General features: G+C 43.0%; 1 protein-coding gene across 3 annotated transcripts in view; it reads right to left on the minus strand.

Moving 5' to 3' along the window:
- The window catches only part of LOC137355859 (CUB and sushi domain-containing protein 1-like), a 1,186,508-nt gene that overhangs the window by 466,589 nt on the left and 704,751 nt on the right, over positions 1 to 15,168 (minus strand). For all 3 annotated transcript variants that reach the window (XM_068021465.1, XM_068021474.1, XM_068021456.1), the window contains exon 32: positions 14,135 to 14,239. In XM_068021465.1, the coding sequence (XP_067877566.1) occupies positions 14,135 to 14,239 (105 nt within the window). The remainder of the gene's footprint in view (positions 1 to 14,134; positions 14,240 to 15,168) is intronic.

Consider the following 15,168-nt stretch of genomic DNA (forward strand, 5'->3'; position numbering starts at 1 on the left):
ACGACAGCATGCATACATAATACGCACATGCAAATAGAGACAGAAAAGAGCAGAAGAAAAAATAAAGTGAAAATGTTTGAGGCAATCTCTGAAGGGGGTTTGTTACTCTGCTTGGAGCTCGCTGTAGAGTCATTGATTGTAGGTAGTCTTGCTTTTCGTTGGGGCCCAGTATTCTTCTTAAATCTTGTTTTCTGTAGGAGACTTTTCTCTCTTGGGGTTCATGTGTCTTCATTAAGTCTTCAGTTCCATGATACAGAGATAGGAGCAGACAGGATAGAGGTCTTTTCCAGTCCAGGAGCAAACAGCTCTCCCTTCAAACACTGTATTTCCAACTTAAGACTCCCCTGGTTGGCTGGCAGGTGGTCACATGACTGACTGGTTTAACCAGGTCTCTTCTGTATATTGGGAGCATTTTAGCGGTTAATCTGGAATGCTAGCTTCTCCACCTTCAATGTCTGGTAATCAAAAGTCCATTGTGAATTAAATTGGAGCAGGGAGTGGCCCTCTCGTCCTTTCCAAGTACTGTCTGTTACTATGCAAATGTCCCTCCAGTCAAGGGTCTGGTGTTTTTTTTAAAAGCAAGTTCTTTCTTTACTCTAGTAACATTTTAAAAATCAATGATCATGTGGCAAAATTAATGTGCCTCATTCTTGGCAGGTGGGGCCTGCATGACACATTTAATTTAAATTTTGTTATGGGCCTTTTATACTTCACAACTTTTAAAGTGGCACTTTAAATGTGGAAGATAGATTAACTGTAAATAATAAACGACTACTTAAGAAACACTTAACATGCAGTCTTTATTAGTTAGCAAAATATACCATAATTTCAACGTTTGTGTTTTTTTGCATTGTGTTTAACTTTAATACTGAACATGAAAAGGTGAAGCTACACAAGAGACATTATGCAGCACTAAGATATATGAGAGTCTTGGGCAACTTTTCTCCACTGAAGAATCACATGAAGGAGGGAAATGTGTGAATGGAGGTCAAAGTTACCCAGCTCTACCTCACCACCGCCTCCCTTGACCCCACCACTGCCTCTGATTTGTCTTGCTTCTGTCCAACATCCAGTATTGGATGAGCAGAAATTTTGTCTAATTATATATTGGTTAACCCTTAAATGGTTTGACCGAAGCCTTAAGCATTAAGGGTAAAGACAAAATATCATATTGAACAATTCAAGAAAAGGGTGGTGGAACAGCATTTGGAAATACACAAAAGTAAAGATGTTAAATAGGCAACTTGAAATTAAATGAGATCCTCTGCTTTCCTTTGAAAACATTGGAACACAGAGGAAGAACTGCATACAGCAGGCTAAATTGAAAGAACAAGTACTAAAAGAAAACAAAGACTTGCATTTATATAGCGCTTTTCATGACAACCAGACATCTCAAAGTGATTTACACCTAATGAAGTACAGTCATTGTTGTAATGTAAGAAACACAGCAGCCAAAGTGCACACAGCAAATGACCACAAACAACAATGTGTTAATGACCAGATTATGTGTTTTTATGATGTTGATTAAGTGATAAATATTGGCCAGGACACCAGAGATAACTCCCCTGCTCTTCCTCGAAATTGTGCCATGGGACCTTTTATATCCACTCAAGCAGGCAGATGATGCCTCACTTCAATGTCTCATCTGAAAGACGGTACCTCCAACAGTGCAGCACTCCCTCAGTACTGCACTGTCAGCCTTGATTTTTGTGCTCGAGCCCTGGAGTGGGAATTTAACCCAGAACCTTGTGACTCAAAGCCAAGAGTGCTACCAACTGACTCATGGCTGACATATAACTGGCCTAGAAATTTAGCACAAGTCCCCAGTATAGTAGACGGGAAGCATGTTCATATTTCAGTCCTGGAAGTGCGGCATCCTCATATTGAATAAGGTGGATGTGCTGGCATCAGATGCACACATCAAAAGCATTCAAAGCTGGAAACAATTTACTTAAATTAGGGCCTTTCACTTCTTGCAGAACCAATTCTCAAATTTGGAATGCCTCATTGCTTAACTCATGCGTACCTTGCACAGTACAACATGATGATAACCACCAGGAAAGCTTCCATACTTACTGAATGTGGACTTGGGAGGAGCAGGAGTGTTTCTTCCAACTCGCATTAAAAGAAGCCAGGTCGTTCCCACTTCCCCAATTACTGAAAATCCTAACCTGGCCACCCAATCACCTGGTTCTGGATACCGATCCCCTGACTTGGCCTTTGATTTCTTCTCCCCCTGACCCCCTCTTCGCACCACCCCAGCCTGATCTCTCCTCCAGTCCCTGGCTACTGATCATCCCCAGCCCCCTCCCCTCACCCTACCCCCGACCAATAATTGCTCCTGCTGGCTAGCAATTCCACCCTGAACCCCAGCTCGCAAAGCCCTCTCGGCCACCAAGCACATCTCCACCCCTCCCCGACTGGCTGCCTCCTTTCCTCAATTGCCTGAGAGCCACAGCTAGCACTGCATTGATGTGATCTTCGCTAGGCAAGCTGCCACTTTCTTTCTGCAGCTCACCTGATTCATGGAAATGATGCCCAATACTGGAGGTGCCTCAGGCCTTACCACTCAAGTGCAGGGATAGGTGCACGCCTGAATTTCTAGACCACTATCTTTTAATACTGAGAAGTGGCATGAAGGGAGAGTTTAACAATGTCTTTGAACATTTTCCATTATCGATAGTATTTCCAAGGAGGTACCAATATATGTAGCAAATATTGAGACTAGTGATGAACTATTGAAAGGATAATTAACAACAAAGAAACTATTTCCAAGTCCATAATGATTCATCCAGGTAGAATTTATCAATAAATTAGGTTAGAAGTGAGTGATGTAGTAGGAATAATTCGTAATGTTAATGGGTTACGAGGTGGCAGCAGAGGGCTGGGAGCTAGCTAACATGATTTCCATCTTTGCAAAAGATCACAAGCGTGTTCCTGGATTTTATGGGCCTATTAGATTGCCATTGATATGGGAAAAAAATATTGGCATTATAAAGGAAGCAATTCAAGCACATCTAGCAAGAAGCACAGCAATAAATCCAAGCCAGGGTAGGTTTGTAAAAGGCCGGTCATGCCTAACAAATTTATTGGAGTTCTTTGAAGGTGTAAAAGAATTGATGGATGATAGCAATGTGGCAGTAGTTATATATCTTGAGTTTGTAGTGCCATTTGATCAGGTTCCTTAATGATAGTTACTAGAAGAAGATAAAGTGACGGATGGGTTTTTTCAGCATTCTTCTTTTGCAAAGCACTTAATAAAGTTTCTCACAATATTCATGACAAAAGTGAAAATTAATGGCATCCCAGATGAACTGTTACTTGGATAAATAATGAGCTTGATACGAATGATAATAAATTGGAAATAATGCAGGTCTGACCTGTTAAACTACCTGCTACCCTCTCTACCCCTTCTCCTCACTTCTGATCTGCTTAATCTTGGCCTGTTTTTCATAAAATGTATTTATGATGATAGAGATCTTGCAAACAGAATATTTAAAATGTCGGTAATTTGCATCAAGTTGTATTGGAAAGCAAAATGTCTGAGACGATGAAAATGGTTCAAAGGGACCTGTGGGGGTAATTTGACAATTGAACAATCAAATAGCAAAGTACATTTAACATTGGAACTTATAGAGGACTACGTATTGTTGCTCAAAAAGTACATGTGATTATGTAAGGCTGCTGATTAAATAAGGTACAAGAAAAATAATTATGTTGGTACTTAAAATGTTAAAAGTTTTATCGTTACATTTCAGTAATTACTTTGTAATTAAGCAAGCACACATTACAGAAAACAGCTCAGTGGCGCAAACACAGCACACATACTGGCCACTATTTATCTATCGACCAACACCGCTAGAACTGACTATCTAGTTATTATCACATTGTTATTTGTGTGATCTTGCTGTGCACAAATTGGCTGCTGCATTTCCTACATTACATCAATGACTACACCTCAAACGTACTTCATTGGCTGTGAAGTGCTTTGAGACATCCTGACATTGTGGAAGGTGCTTTACAACAGAAAATACTTTATTTTTCCAGTTAATATGTTCATATATGAATTATTAACTATAATACTGGTAATCCACATAGTTCATAAAGCATTGATGAGACCACACTAAAGGCTCATGTTAGTTATCTTGCATTAAAAGGCACAGAAGTTTGGGAAATGGAGTCAGCGTGTCAGATGTAAAAACCAATGAGCAATGAAAGAAATACTGGAGATGGGAGACTAAGAAAAAGAACGATTTAGACATTTGTTTCCGAGGGTCCATGGTGACAGACAATCTGTCCCTTGATGCAGAGCTCAATACATGCATAGGGATAGCAGCTCCACCTTTGCAAATGTTTTCTCTTCAGATAATTATTCATATTTGTGGCATCCTAATAATCTCAGTGCACTTTAAGCTTGAGCACTGTTTAGGGCAGGTACTTCCCAGCATTTAATCAAAAAAACAACCACAAGTATTACATGAACAGTTCCAGATCGGAAATCCCTGTCTGATTTGAAAAAAACAAGTCTCTTCAGTGTTTTTTCTGACACTAAGATCAGCTTTATAATTCTATTCTGCACGTCCTTTGGTGCTTGAATGCCTTTCTTATTTCACAGATGGCGCTTTCATCTCCAGTCTGGTTTATTATGAGCATTGGGAAATTATTTGTAGTGAATAATAAGAGGGATGTAGTGTGTTGCAGAAAGCACCCTGCCTGAAACCTGGTGGATCAATTCTTCTGAATAATTCAGGAGTGAATTATAGGCCGTTTACAAAGAGCTGAAGACCTAAAACTTCTCTGCCCTCACATTACTAAAATTTCAGTTTTCAACATAAAACATGAAAAAATATCCAGTCTTTACATCAACTATAATTTAACCTGGCTTTGATGGGATTTAGAACACAGACCAAGGGCTGGATTTTGTCTGGCCCTTGGATACGGGCTGGCAGGTGGAAGGGGCAGACAAAATGGTATGGGGTGACATTGGGCAACATGCCCGACGTTGTCCTGCCCCCATGTCATCTTGTCTGTAGCAGGCACCGTGGTGGATGGGACGTCCACTGAGTGGCCAATTAAGCCACATATGTGGCCCATATTTGGCTGCATCCCACTTCTGCTGGCAATTAGCCAACATCAGTGGGCAGCCACCACATGGAGACACTGCCAGGTCAGACCTGGAGGCCACCTAGTGAGCTCGGGGTTTTGGGGGGGGGGGGGTGGCGGGGAGAGGCCCCACATCTAGGGGCAATCTATGGCCCACAGAGGGCTTCCCTCTGGCAAGACCCCTCACCCTGCCTTCACCAACCACCCATCTCCTTGCTAGGGCCTTCCTGACTGGCCCCGCGATCCCGACCCCACTTACCTTGGTCCTGGGTTTAAAGGCCTGCTACCCGACCCGAACCCGACAGGACCCGTTGACATGTGTTGGGTTCGGGTTGGGTCGGGTCGCACTTCCGGGTCCAGCATTCAGGCTCGGGTCGGGTCGGGTTGGGCCAGATCAGACATGCTGTATCACCGCCTCGGGTAAGTGACTTTAATGTTAACTTACTTTTTGGACTTTAAAGGTGGTTTTGCTACATTTATTTTAAGCTTGTGCAGGTAAGGAATAAAGTGAAAAATGGAAGGTAGGTTACCTGATGGTCGGGTCAGGTCGGGTCGGGCGTGGGAAAAAAATGGAAGGACTCGGGCCAGGTCGGGCTTGGGGTCGAATGGGGTTCTGTCGGGCTCGGGTCGGGTCTCATTTGTAGACCTGAGCAGGCCTTTACCTGGGGTCTCCTCCAACTTCATTGCTGTGGGCTTCCTGCAGTACCAGCAGTTACCACTACTTATGGTGGTGCTGCTATGACTGCTGAGATGCTGGCTTTCTGATTGGCCGGCAGCTCTTGGGGCAGCATCTTGTCCCTCAAAGGGGATGGCATCCCTGATGGTGGGCAGTTAATTACCTGCCCGCCATTGAATTTGGCTGGATATCTGATAAAGGGACGAGGCGGGGGTCGCTCACCCCTGCCTTCCAGCCCGTCGCTGGGACTCCTGTCACTGAAATAAAATCCAGCCTCACAATAAAATGAAGTACTGCAAGTTAACAGTATACCACCCATCTGCCTGTTAGGATAATCTCTAGTGAGCTTTGTGGTGAAAAGTTAATGCTTTGAAAAACTACAGATGCACAGTAACTGGTACAACTAACTGACTCTAAATTAATATTTTATCATTGAAACTGTTGCAAAAGCAAACAACTAAATGTGAATTAAGAATAGAATTGTGTTTAAGAGGAAAAGACAAACCCATCCCTTTTTGATAGGTAAACCTCAACTACCCACCATATCCCTCAGATCCTTTTCTATTCATGAACCTATAGTTTTGTGAGATTGACAAAATGTGAGTGCTAAGAATGATTGTCATGCCCAAGGTGCACTGAGGTTACTGTATGTGACTCATTTGGATATTTAACACAAGTTTATCATGAACCTTGAGCCAACAGCTGTCCTAAATGGGGCATGCCCAAGATCTAGACAACAGCTCAAATATAAAGGAATGTACACAGTTAAAGGCAAGCAGCCACATGTGAAGGCGAACATCATTTCACTTTTATAGGCATTACATAGTCTTCAGCCATTACTAAAGCTGGAAGGAGAAGGAGAAAAGTGGCAAAAGTGAAATAAATATAAACCCATTTTGAAGGCATGAAACAGAGTCTGTGTACAACTGCAGGCGTGGATCACCTGATTGATTGCTGCCAAAGTGGAAGTGCTGTTGCATGATGTGTGTTCAGGAAAGACTGCCCTGTTTAGAATTTTAGAGTATCCTCCCAAGGCAACGGTAGATCTTGCCAATAAGGAGGCGGCAGCCAGGTTTAACAGTTTGTAAAGTACATGGGTTCCATGCACTAAGCCTTGTATTCTTGGTACCCAAGTAATCGTCCTATCAAACTAACCCCTCTTCCTTTCCAGAAGGAAAGTGGCGAATGTGTTGCTCCTGTTAAGCAGGGTCAGATTGCTTGTTTGGTGCATCTGTAGTCAACTGACTGACCACACTATGACTTGGCATGTATCACTGGTTTTCTTTATATATTTACTTTATTTGCTCATGGGAATGGTCCTTGAAAAGGCGGTGATGAAATGCCTTCTTGAACCACTGCAGTCCGTGATGAGTAGGTGCCCGTAGCAGTGCTGCTAGCAACAGAGTTCCAGGATTTTAACCCAGCCACTGTGAAGGAATGGCCATATATTTCCAAGTCAGGATGGTGTGTGACTTGGAGGGAAACTTGCAGGTGGTGGTGTTCCCATGTGCCTGCTGTCCTGTCCTTCAAGGTGAGAAAGGTTGCGGATTTGGAAGATGCTGTCAAAGGAGCCTTGGCGAGTTTTAAATGATACACACTGCTGCCACTGTGAGTCGATGGTAGAGGCAGTAAATATTTAAGGTGGTGGATGTGGTGCCAATCAAGCAGGCTCCTTTCTACTGGATGGTGTCGAGCTTCTTGAGTGTTGTTGGAACTGCACTCATCCATCATATTTCCGACTTGTGCCTCTTAGAACAAAAGAACACAAGACGTAGGAGCAGAAATAGACCGTATGGCCCATCGAGCCTGCTCTGCCATTCTCTACAATCATGGCTGATCTTGAGCTTCAATTCCACTTTCCTGCCCGCTCCCCATATCCCTTGAATCCCTGCGAGACCAAAAATCTATCTATCTCAGCCTTAAATGTATTCAATGAGGGAGCATCCACAACCCTGTGGGGTAGAGAATTCAAAAGATTCTCAACCCTTTGACTCCAGTAATTTCTCCGCATCTCAGTCCTGAATGATTGGCCCCTTATCCTGAGACTGTGTCCCTGTGTTCTAGATTCCCCGACCAGTGGAAACAATCTCTCAGCTTCTACCCTATCAAGTCATTTCAGAATCTTTGTATTTCTCAATTAGATCGTTACTCATTCTTCTAAAATCCAGAGAATATAAGCCCAATTTACTCAGCCTCTATCATGGGACAACCCCCTCATCCCAGGGACCAATCTAGTAAATCTTCACTGCACTGCCTCCAGTGCAAGTGTATCGTTTCTTAAATGTAGAGACCAAAACTGCACACAGTATTCCAGGTGCAGTCTCACCAAAGCCCTGTACAATTTTAGTAAGACTTCTTTATTCGTGTACTCCAATCCCCTTGCAATAAAGGTCAGCATGCCATTTTCCTTCCTAATAGCTTGCTGCACCTGCATGTTAACTTTGTGCTTTCCTTTTAATGTACCCCCAAGTCTCTCTCAACAGCAACACTTACCAGTTCCACACCTTTTAAAAAATATTCTGCTTTTCTATTTTCATGACCAAAGTGAACAACTTCACACTTCCCTACATTATACTCCATTTGCCATCTTGCTGTCCACTCTCTTAACCTGTCTACATCTCTTTGCAGTCTCTCTATGTCCTCCCCGCAGCTTACTTTTCCACCGAGCTTTGCATCATCAGCAAACTTAGATACATTACTCCCTGTCTCTTCGTCTAAGTCATTAATATAGAGTGTAAATAGCTGAGGCCCCAACACCGATCCTTGCAGCACCCCACTATTCACTGCCTGCCAACTTGAAAATGCTCCATTTATGCTCACTCGCTGCTTCCTGTCTGTTAACCAAGCCTCTATCCACGCTAATATATTACCCCAACACCATGAGCCCTTAATCTTCCACTGCCCTATCAAACACCTTCCCCTTTGTTCTCTCCCTCACTCCACACCTCTTCACTTGCTTGAAACCAAATTCTTTTCTAACCTTTGCCAGTTCTGATGAAAGGTCACAACCTGAAATGTTAACTTTGCTTCTCTCTCCACAGATGCTGCCAGACCTGCTGAGTATTTCCAGCACTTTTTGTTTGGTACCATGAGCCCTTATCTTGCCTATTAATCTTTTATGTGTCACCTTATCAAATGCCTTTTGAAAATCCAGGTGTACTACATCTATTGGTTCCCCTTTATCTCCCCTACTAGTTACATCATCAAAAAACTCCAATAAATTTGTCAAACAGAATCTCCCTTTAGTAAAACCATGCTGACTTGTTCTAATCATACTATGCTTTTCCAAATGCAATGTTAAGACTTCTTTAATAATAGTTTCCAGCATCTTCCCAATGACTGATGTTAGGCAAACTGGCCTGTAGCTCCTTGTTTTCTCTCTACCTCCTTTCTTGAAAAGTGGCGTAACATTTGCCAACCTCCAATCTGACGGGACCATTCCAAAAGAAAGAACAAAGAACAAAGTACAGCACAGGAACAGGCCAATCGGCCCTCCAAGCCTGCGCCGATCTTGATGCCTGCCTAAACTAAAACATTCTGCACTTCCGGGGACCGTATCCCTCTATTCCCATCCTATTCATGTATTTGTCAAGATGCCTCTTAAATGTCATTATCGTACCTGCTTCCACCACCTCCCCCGGCAGCAAGTTCCAGGCACTCACCACCCTCTGTGTAAAGAACTTGCCTCGCACATCCCCTCTAAGCTTTGCCCCTCTCACCTTAAACCTATGTCCCCTAGTAACTGACTCTTCCACCCTGGGAAAAAGCTTCTGACTATCCACTCTGTCCATGCCGCTCATAACTTTGTAAACCTCTATCATGTCGCCCCTCCACCTCCGTTGTTTCAGTGAAAACAATCCGAGTTTATCCAACCTCTCCTCATAGCTAATGCCCTCCAGACCAGGCAACATCCTGGTAAACCTCTTCTGTACCCTCTCCAAAGCCTCCACGTCCTTCTGGTAGTTTGGCAACCAGAATTGCACACAATATTCTAAGTGGGGCCTAACTAAAGTTCTGTACAGCTGCAGCATGACTTGCCAATTTTTATACTCTATGCCCCAACCAATGAATCTATGGTTTTGATGGTGGATAGACTTTGGGGAATCAGGAGATGAGTTACTCACTGCATAATTCCCAGCCTCTGACCTGCTCTTATAGCCACAGTATTTATGTGGCTGGTCCAGTTCAGTTTCTGGTTCCTGGTAACCCCCAGGATGTTGATAGTGGGGGATTCAGTGATGGCAATGCCATTAAATGTCAAGGGGAGATGGTTAGATTAACTCTTGTTGGAGATGGTTTTTGCCTGGCACTTGTGACGCACAAATGTTACTTGCCACCTTTCAGCACAAGCCTGAAAGTTGCCCAGATCTTGCTGCATGGGAGCACAGACTGCTTCAGTATCTGAAGAGTTTCAAATGAGACTAACACTGTGCAATCATCATCGACCATCCCCACTTCTGACCTTGATGAAGCAGCTGAAGATGGTTGGGCCTAGGACACAACCCTGAGGAACTCCTGCAGCAATGTCCTGTCATTGAGATGTTTGGCCTCCAACAACCACAACCATCTTCCTTTGTGCTCAGTATGACTCCAACCAGTGGAGAGTTCTCCCCCTGATTCCAATTGACTTCAAATTTGCTGGGGCTTCTTGATGCCAAACTCGGTCAAATGCTGTCTCGATGTCAAGGGCATTCACTCTCACTTCACCTCTGGAATTCAGCTCTTTTGTCCCTGTTTGGACCAAGGCTGTAATGAGGTCTGAAGCTGAGTGATTTGGAAAGATCCAGGGCTGAATTTTACCAGCCCCTCGATGTCAGGGGCTGTGGTGTGGGGTGCCCATAAAATACTTGTGGGAGCGGCCCACCAAGAACTCTAATGCTGAAAAGACCCCACCATGTTTTACCGGCGGCAGTGAAGCCTCAGTGCATCCCAACACCCCTGCACCCCATCCCCAGCCGCCAAGCAGCGGGGCCTTCATTTATATATTTACATTAATTAAAATGAAATGCAAATAAACATACCTGGTTCCGGCGGCTGTTCCACGCCAATTTTACAGCCGCCAGCTGCACCTAGTGCGCCTTCAGTTCCAAGGTGAGACACTAGTGGGGAGGGGTGAAAATATCAGGGCGGCAGGGGGGCAGCTGGGAAAACACTCTTTATTGGCTGTGGGGATGGTGTGAAGGGGTTGGAGAGCAAATATGAGAAGGCTGGGGGAGGTGGGGAAGTTCGGCTTGTGAATAAAATATGTTTTCTGAATATAGGGCAACAAAATAAACATTGGCAGGGTTGGGAAAGGGCCTCCAGCTTTTAATTATTTCTTATAATCAAATTAATAGTGAAATACATTTAAAAATTTAAATTTTTACTTACGGCGTGAAGCCCTTTAAAATGGTGCCCGCGCCTGCGCAGTGGTGTCAAGCGCCATTTCTGGGGATGGAACGGCTGCCCTTCTACATCATTGTGGGGAGGCCACTCTGCCCCCTCTATTTAAATATCACGGGGGATCAGCGGCAGCACTTCCGGGCGTGAAGGCCGCTGACTTCAAAGCACACTGCCGCAATATGCGGCACGCGAATAAAATTCAGCCCCCAGTATCATAAAACTTAATGCACACCGCCCGCAAGAGCCATCCCTTTGGAGCCCGTTGTCTGCAAGCCAGTCTGCAAGAGATGCCATAGCTAGGTGACCAAGCAAGTATGGTATAGGATAGTAAATGTAGATACTGAGGTAAAGCTGGAGCATGCATGAGGTACAGTTGCCTTTGCCCCCTCAAGAGCTGTTTTCTTCTTCCATTTTTTGTCTTTTTCAATTGCTATCTCTAGAAAATTTCTCCATTCTGCCCATTATAGTTTCTACATGGGAAATAGCATTGAGAACCAAAATGGTATTGAACAATTGATTTGAAAATAAAAGTAGTGCAACGCAAAAAATATATATCTAAACAATAACAGAAAATGCAGCAATAAATGCGTGGTTTCAAATGGGTGAGCAGCACTGTGATGGGAAAGTGGTGAGAAAGCTGCAAGATGCAGCATGGGAGTCTCAAATAGTTGTTTAAACCTGTAAGCAGGCTTCTGATGGTCATCAGCACAGTTTCCAATCACTAACTTTTCTATTTAGCGCAAAATGTATGCCCCTGTGAACTGAGTGAACTCAATGGCATGGCTGATTCCCTGACCCGTGCTCCAGGTCCAAGAAGATCCTTTTAAAGCTTTCATGAGTCTGTTACACTTTTACTTCTGATTTATTGATTTAAAATATGCTTCCAACATACTGAACAATTAACTTGTTCAATTCCCTGCATAATCTTGATTCTTCAAAAGAGAATAGGGTATTATCATGTGTAAGGTTCAAAATTTCACTACAAGTCTCAAGCACACAAGAAAATTTCACCTCACAGCAGTTATTCACACATAGCTACTTCAATATGGCTTCATATTGTTTACATCAACCTACCTGCAGCTTTGAGGTAAAGTGCACGTCACAGTATCAGATAGTTGTGGCATTTAAAATATTCCTTAAACTACGCTCATCTTCAATATAATGGTCAACGCATTTTAAATATTCAGCAGTCAATGAAGACAACCACAGAAAATAAACAAGCAATCATAGCATAAATATAATACATCACTTATAATTTAAATCGATAACTGCTATTGAAAAAATGAGTTTCATGCAGTATTTAATAGGAGAATAATGACACCAAGCTTTTCAGCTGTTATTACATACTTATTTGCTGTCATTAGAACAAATTTATTCGAATGAAACCAAACTAAATTGTGTACTAATGGGCTCCAGTGGGAATTTAAGTTGCTATGAATAACTTTGCTTCAATGTCAGTTAGTTTAATAGCTGCAAAACCCAATGGCAAGATGCAATCAGACAAAATATGCTGATTGCACTCAAGGAAGTATTTCATTTTTACACTGTTACATATTGCCACAATTAAGTAAAAACATTGGACAGCTTTTTATATACTTCTCATTTTTTCTGTGCGTCAGATTTAGGGATGTCAGTGCTGTGGAACAGATTTCTTTCCCTAGGGGTGGGGAGAGCAGCTCTATGGAAGATGCGGTGCTGGCAAGCCATGGCAGGGAGAAGCTAGAGAGACTGCGAGAATTCTTTTTAAAAAGTATCAGAGAAATCAGTCCGGATTGCAGTCTTTTGAGGGTGGGCAATCCTTGTCAACACCCAGACTGGACTGCCTGGTGGGCCCCACTTGCAGACCACCATGGATATGGATGCTTTTGTTTTTCCAGTAGCTACATTCCTGGGAGTTCATTGAAACAGCCATGGGAATACTGGCAAGGAAAACCATCCCATTGGCCCCATCTCCATCAAACATCATGGTCATCCACAGGGTGGATGGAACTTCCACCTGTTGCAGCTCCCCCACTGCCCCTTCCCAAGCAAATTCCCTCCAGCCACTCCTCTGTCTGGAGATTCAGCAATTATGGATTGTGCCCTAATCTGAGATGAGTGATCAGACCCATTCTTCCCCCAATGCTGCTTAATGTTTGATGAGGAAATACTTTTTCACACAGCAAATGGTTAAGGTCTGGAATGTGCTGCTGGAGAACATGATGGAGGCAGGTTCAATTGAAGCATTCAAAAGGGAATTAGACAGTTATACGAAAAGGAAGAATGTACAGGGTTATGGGGAGAAGACAGGGGAATGGGACTGAGGGAATTGCTCTTTCAGAGAGCCAGTGCGGACACGATGGGCCGAATGACCTCCTTCTGCAATGTAACAATTCTGTGATTCTGCAATCCTTACCTCAGAAGTGCGTGTTTGAATTTTCATTTCCTACATCACTTATCTGTATTAAGACTGTGAACATTGACAATTTCATGTCAATTTGTACTTAATTTTTGACAGTATGGTGCTGTGAGCTCGTTCCTATTAGGAACTGCGTTGAGACTGCCCAAACTCAAATCATGCTGCGATTTGACAACCTAGTAGGGAAGGCTTTCAGGAATCAGAGTTGGATTCAAACTGTGGTCCTGGAGGGGACTGGATAAGAACTAACCCCCCCATTGTGCTGCCAATTCTATGAAAAGCTCCTTTTATTAAAATTTTGCAAATGGTTCGCTGAAAATGAATATATCTGGCAATAATACAAGTAGTACAAATTTGCAATATGAAAACAAGTTCAAAGACATGATGCAAAATAAGAAGTATTTAGTATTGTGGTATGGAGAAGTCAACATGTACCAGGACACATACACAATTAAAATTCAACTCTTTTAAAATAGGTGATGGTGACTCTATCAGTCACATAACCAAACACTGGACTTCTCGTACACTCAGTTCTACTGCTGGTACCTGCCAATATAATGCTTTGCTTTGCTTACTTTTGTATTCCAAGTGATAGCCAGCTGCTGCCACACTGATGTCAGAATGAAAGTGCAGGTAAAGCTGATTAGAGGTGCTGTTCAACAATGCAGGGACCGTGGTACCTAAAACGAAAAAAAAACCATTTCCTCCATTCAATCCAACTGTATTACAAAGAATTAGATCCAAATTTGACCCCTTCACTAAACAGAGCTGTATTCATAATTCACAACTGTTGCAAGTTGCTCGACCGATCATATTCCTTATCTCTTTTCAGCAGCCAAGTTACTTATACTAGCAACAGAACAGCAGAGGCTGCTCTATTTTACCAGGCTGAGGAGCAGATAGGGAAAACAATGAATCTTTGTCCTCTATTTCACCTCCATTTGACTACACTGCTGGTAACTTTAGTGGATCATGCCCCCTGTCGTGGTATGCTAGCTTCACACCAAAGGTGGATAAATGGGAAATGCTGTCTGTGAACTTTGTTGTGGATTGGTTGAGGTGGACAGACTTTCTTCCTACCCCATCATCCTCCCCTTCTGATCCACCCTCGCCCACCCATTGTCACATCTCAGGCTCAAAGAATCACACTTGAAGTCACAGATATAACTTTAACAAAGATTTAACACACTTTAATAAAGAGTTCTGTTCACTGCTGTTACATATGCCTATCTAACCTTACAACAACCTCCAGGTCATGTGTTTTCCCCAAAATACAGAATGTTACTTTCAGTTTCTCTTTCAAGTTCTGTATAGTCTCTAATACCCAAACCTACACATACAATCATAACACCCATGACGAGTGACATAAAAATAAAATCAGCAGCTAATGTCTTCAAGGGTTTTGGATAAATAAGGTTTGTCTGTTCCAAATACCCCAAATTATTATTTCTTTTATAATTTATTAAGCAAACAGCAGGAGTATAACATAGCAAAGCATTGCAACGTTGGAGACCTGGGGGCTGTGTCTTCAGGCCTTCCATCTGTCAGAAAGAGGGTGGTAACACCCCAAAAATGCTGGGCAATGACCTACCACCCCTGCCATCATTGT

This window comes from Heterodontus francisci, chromosome 3, assembly GCF_036365525.1.
Source record: "Heterodontus francisci isolate sHetFra1 chromosome 3, sHetFra1.hap1, whole genome shotgun sequence".
Lineage (NCBI taxonomy): Eukaryota > Metazoa > Chordata > Chondrichthyes > Heterodontiformes > Heterodontidae > Heterodontus > Heterodontus francisci.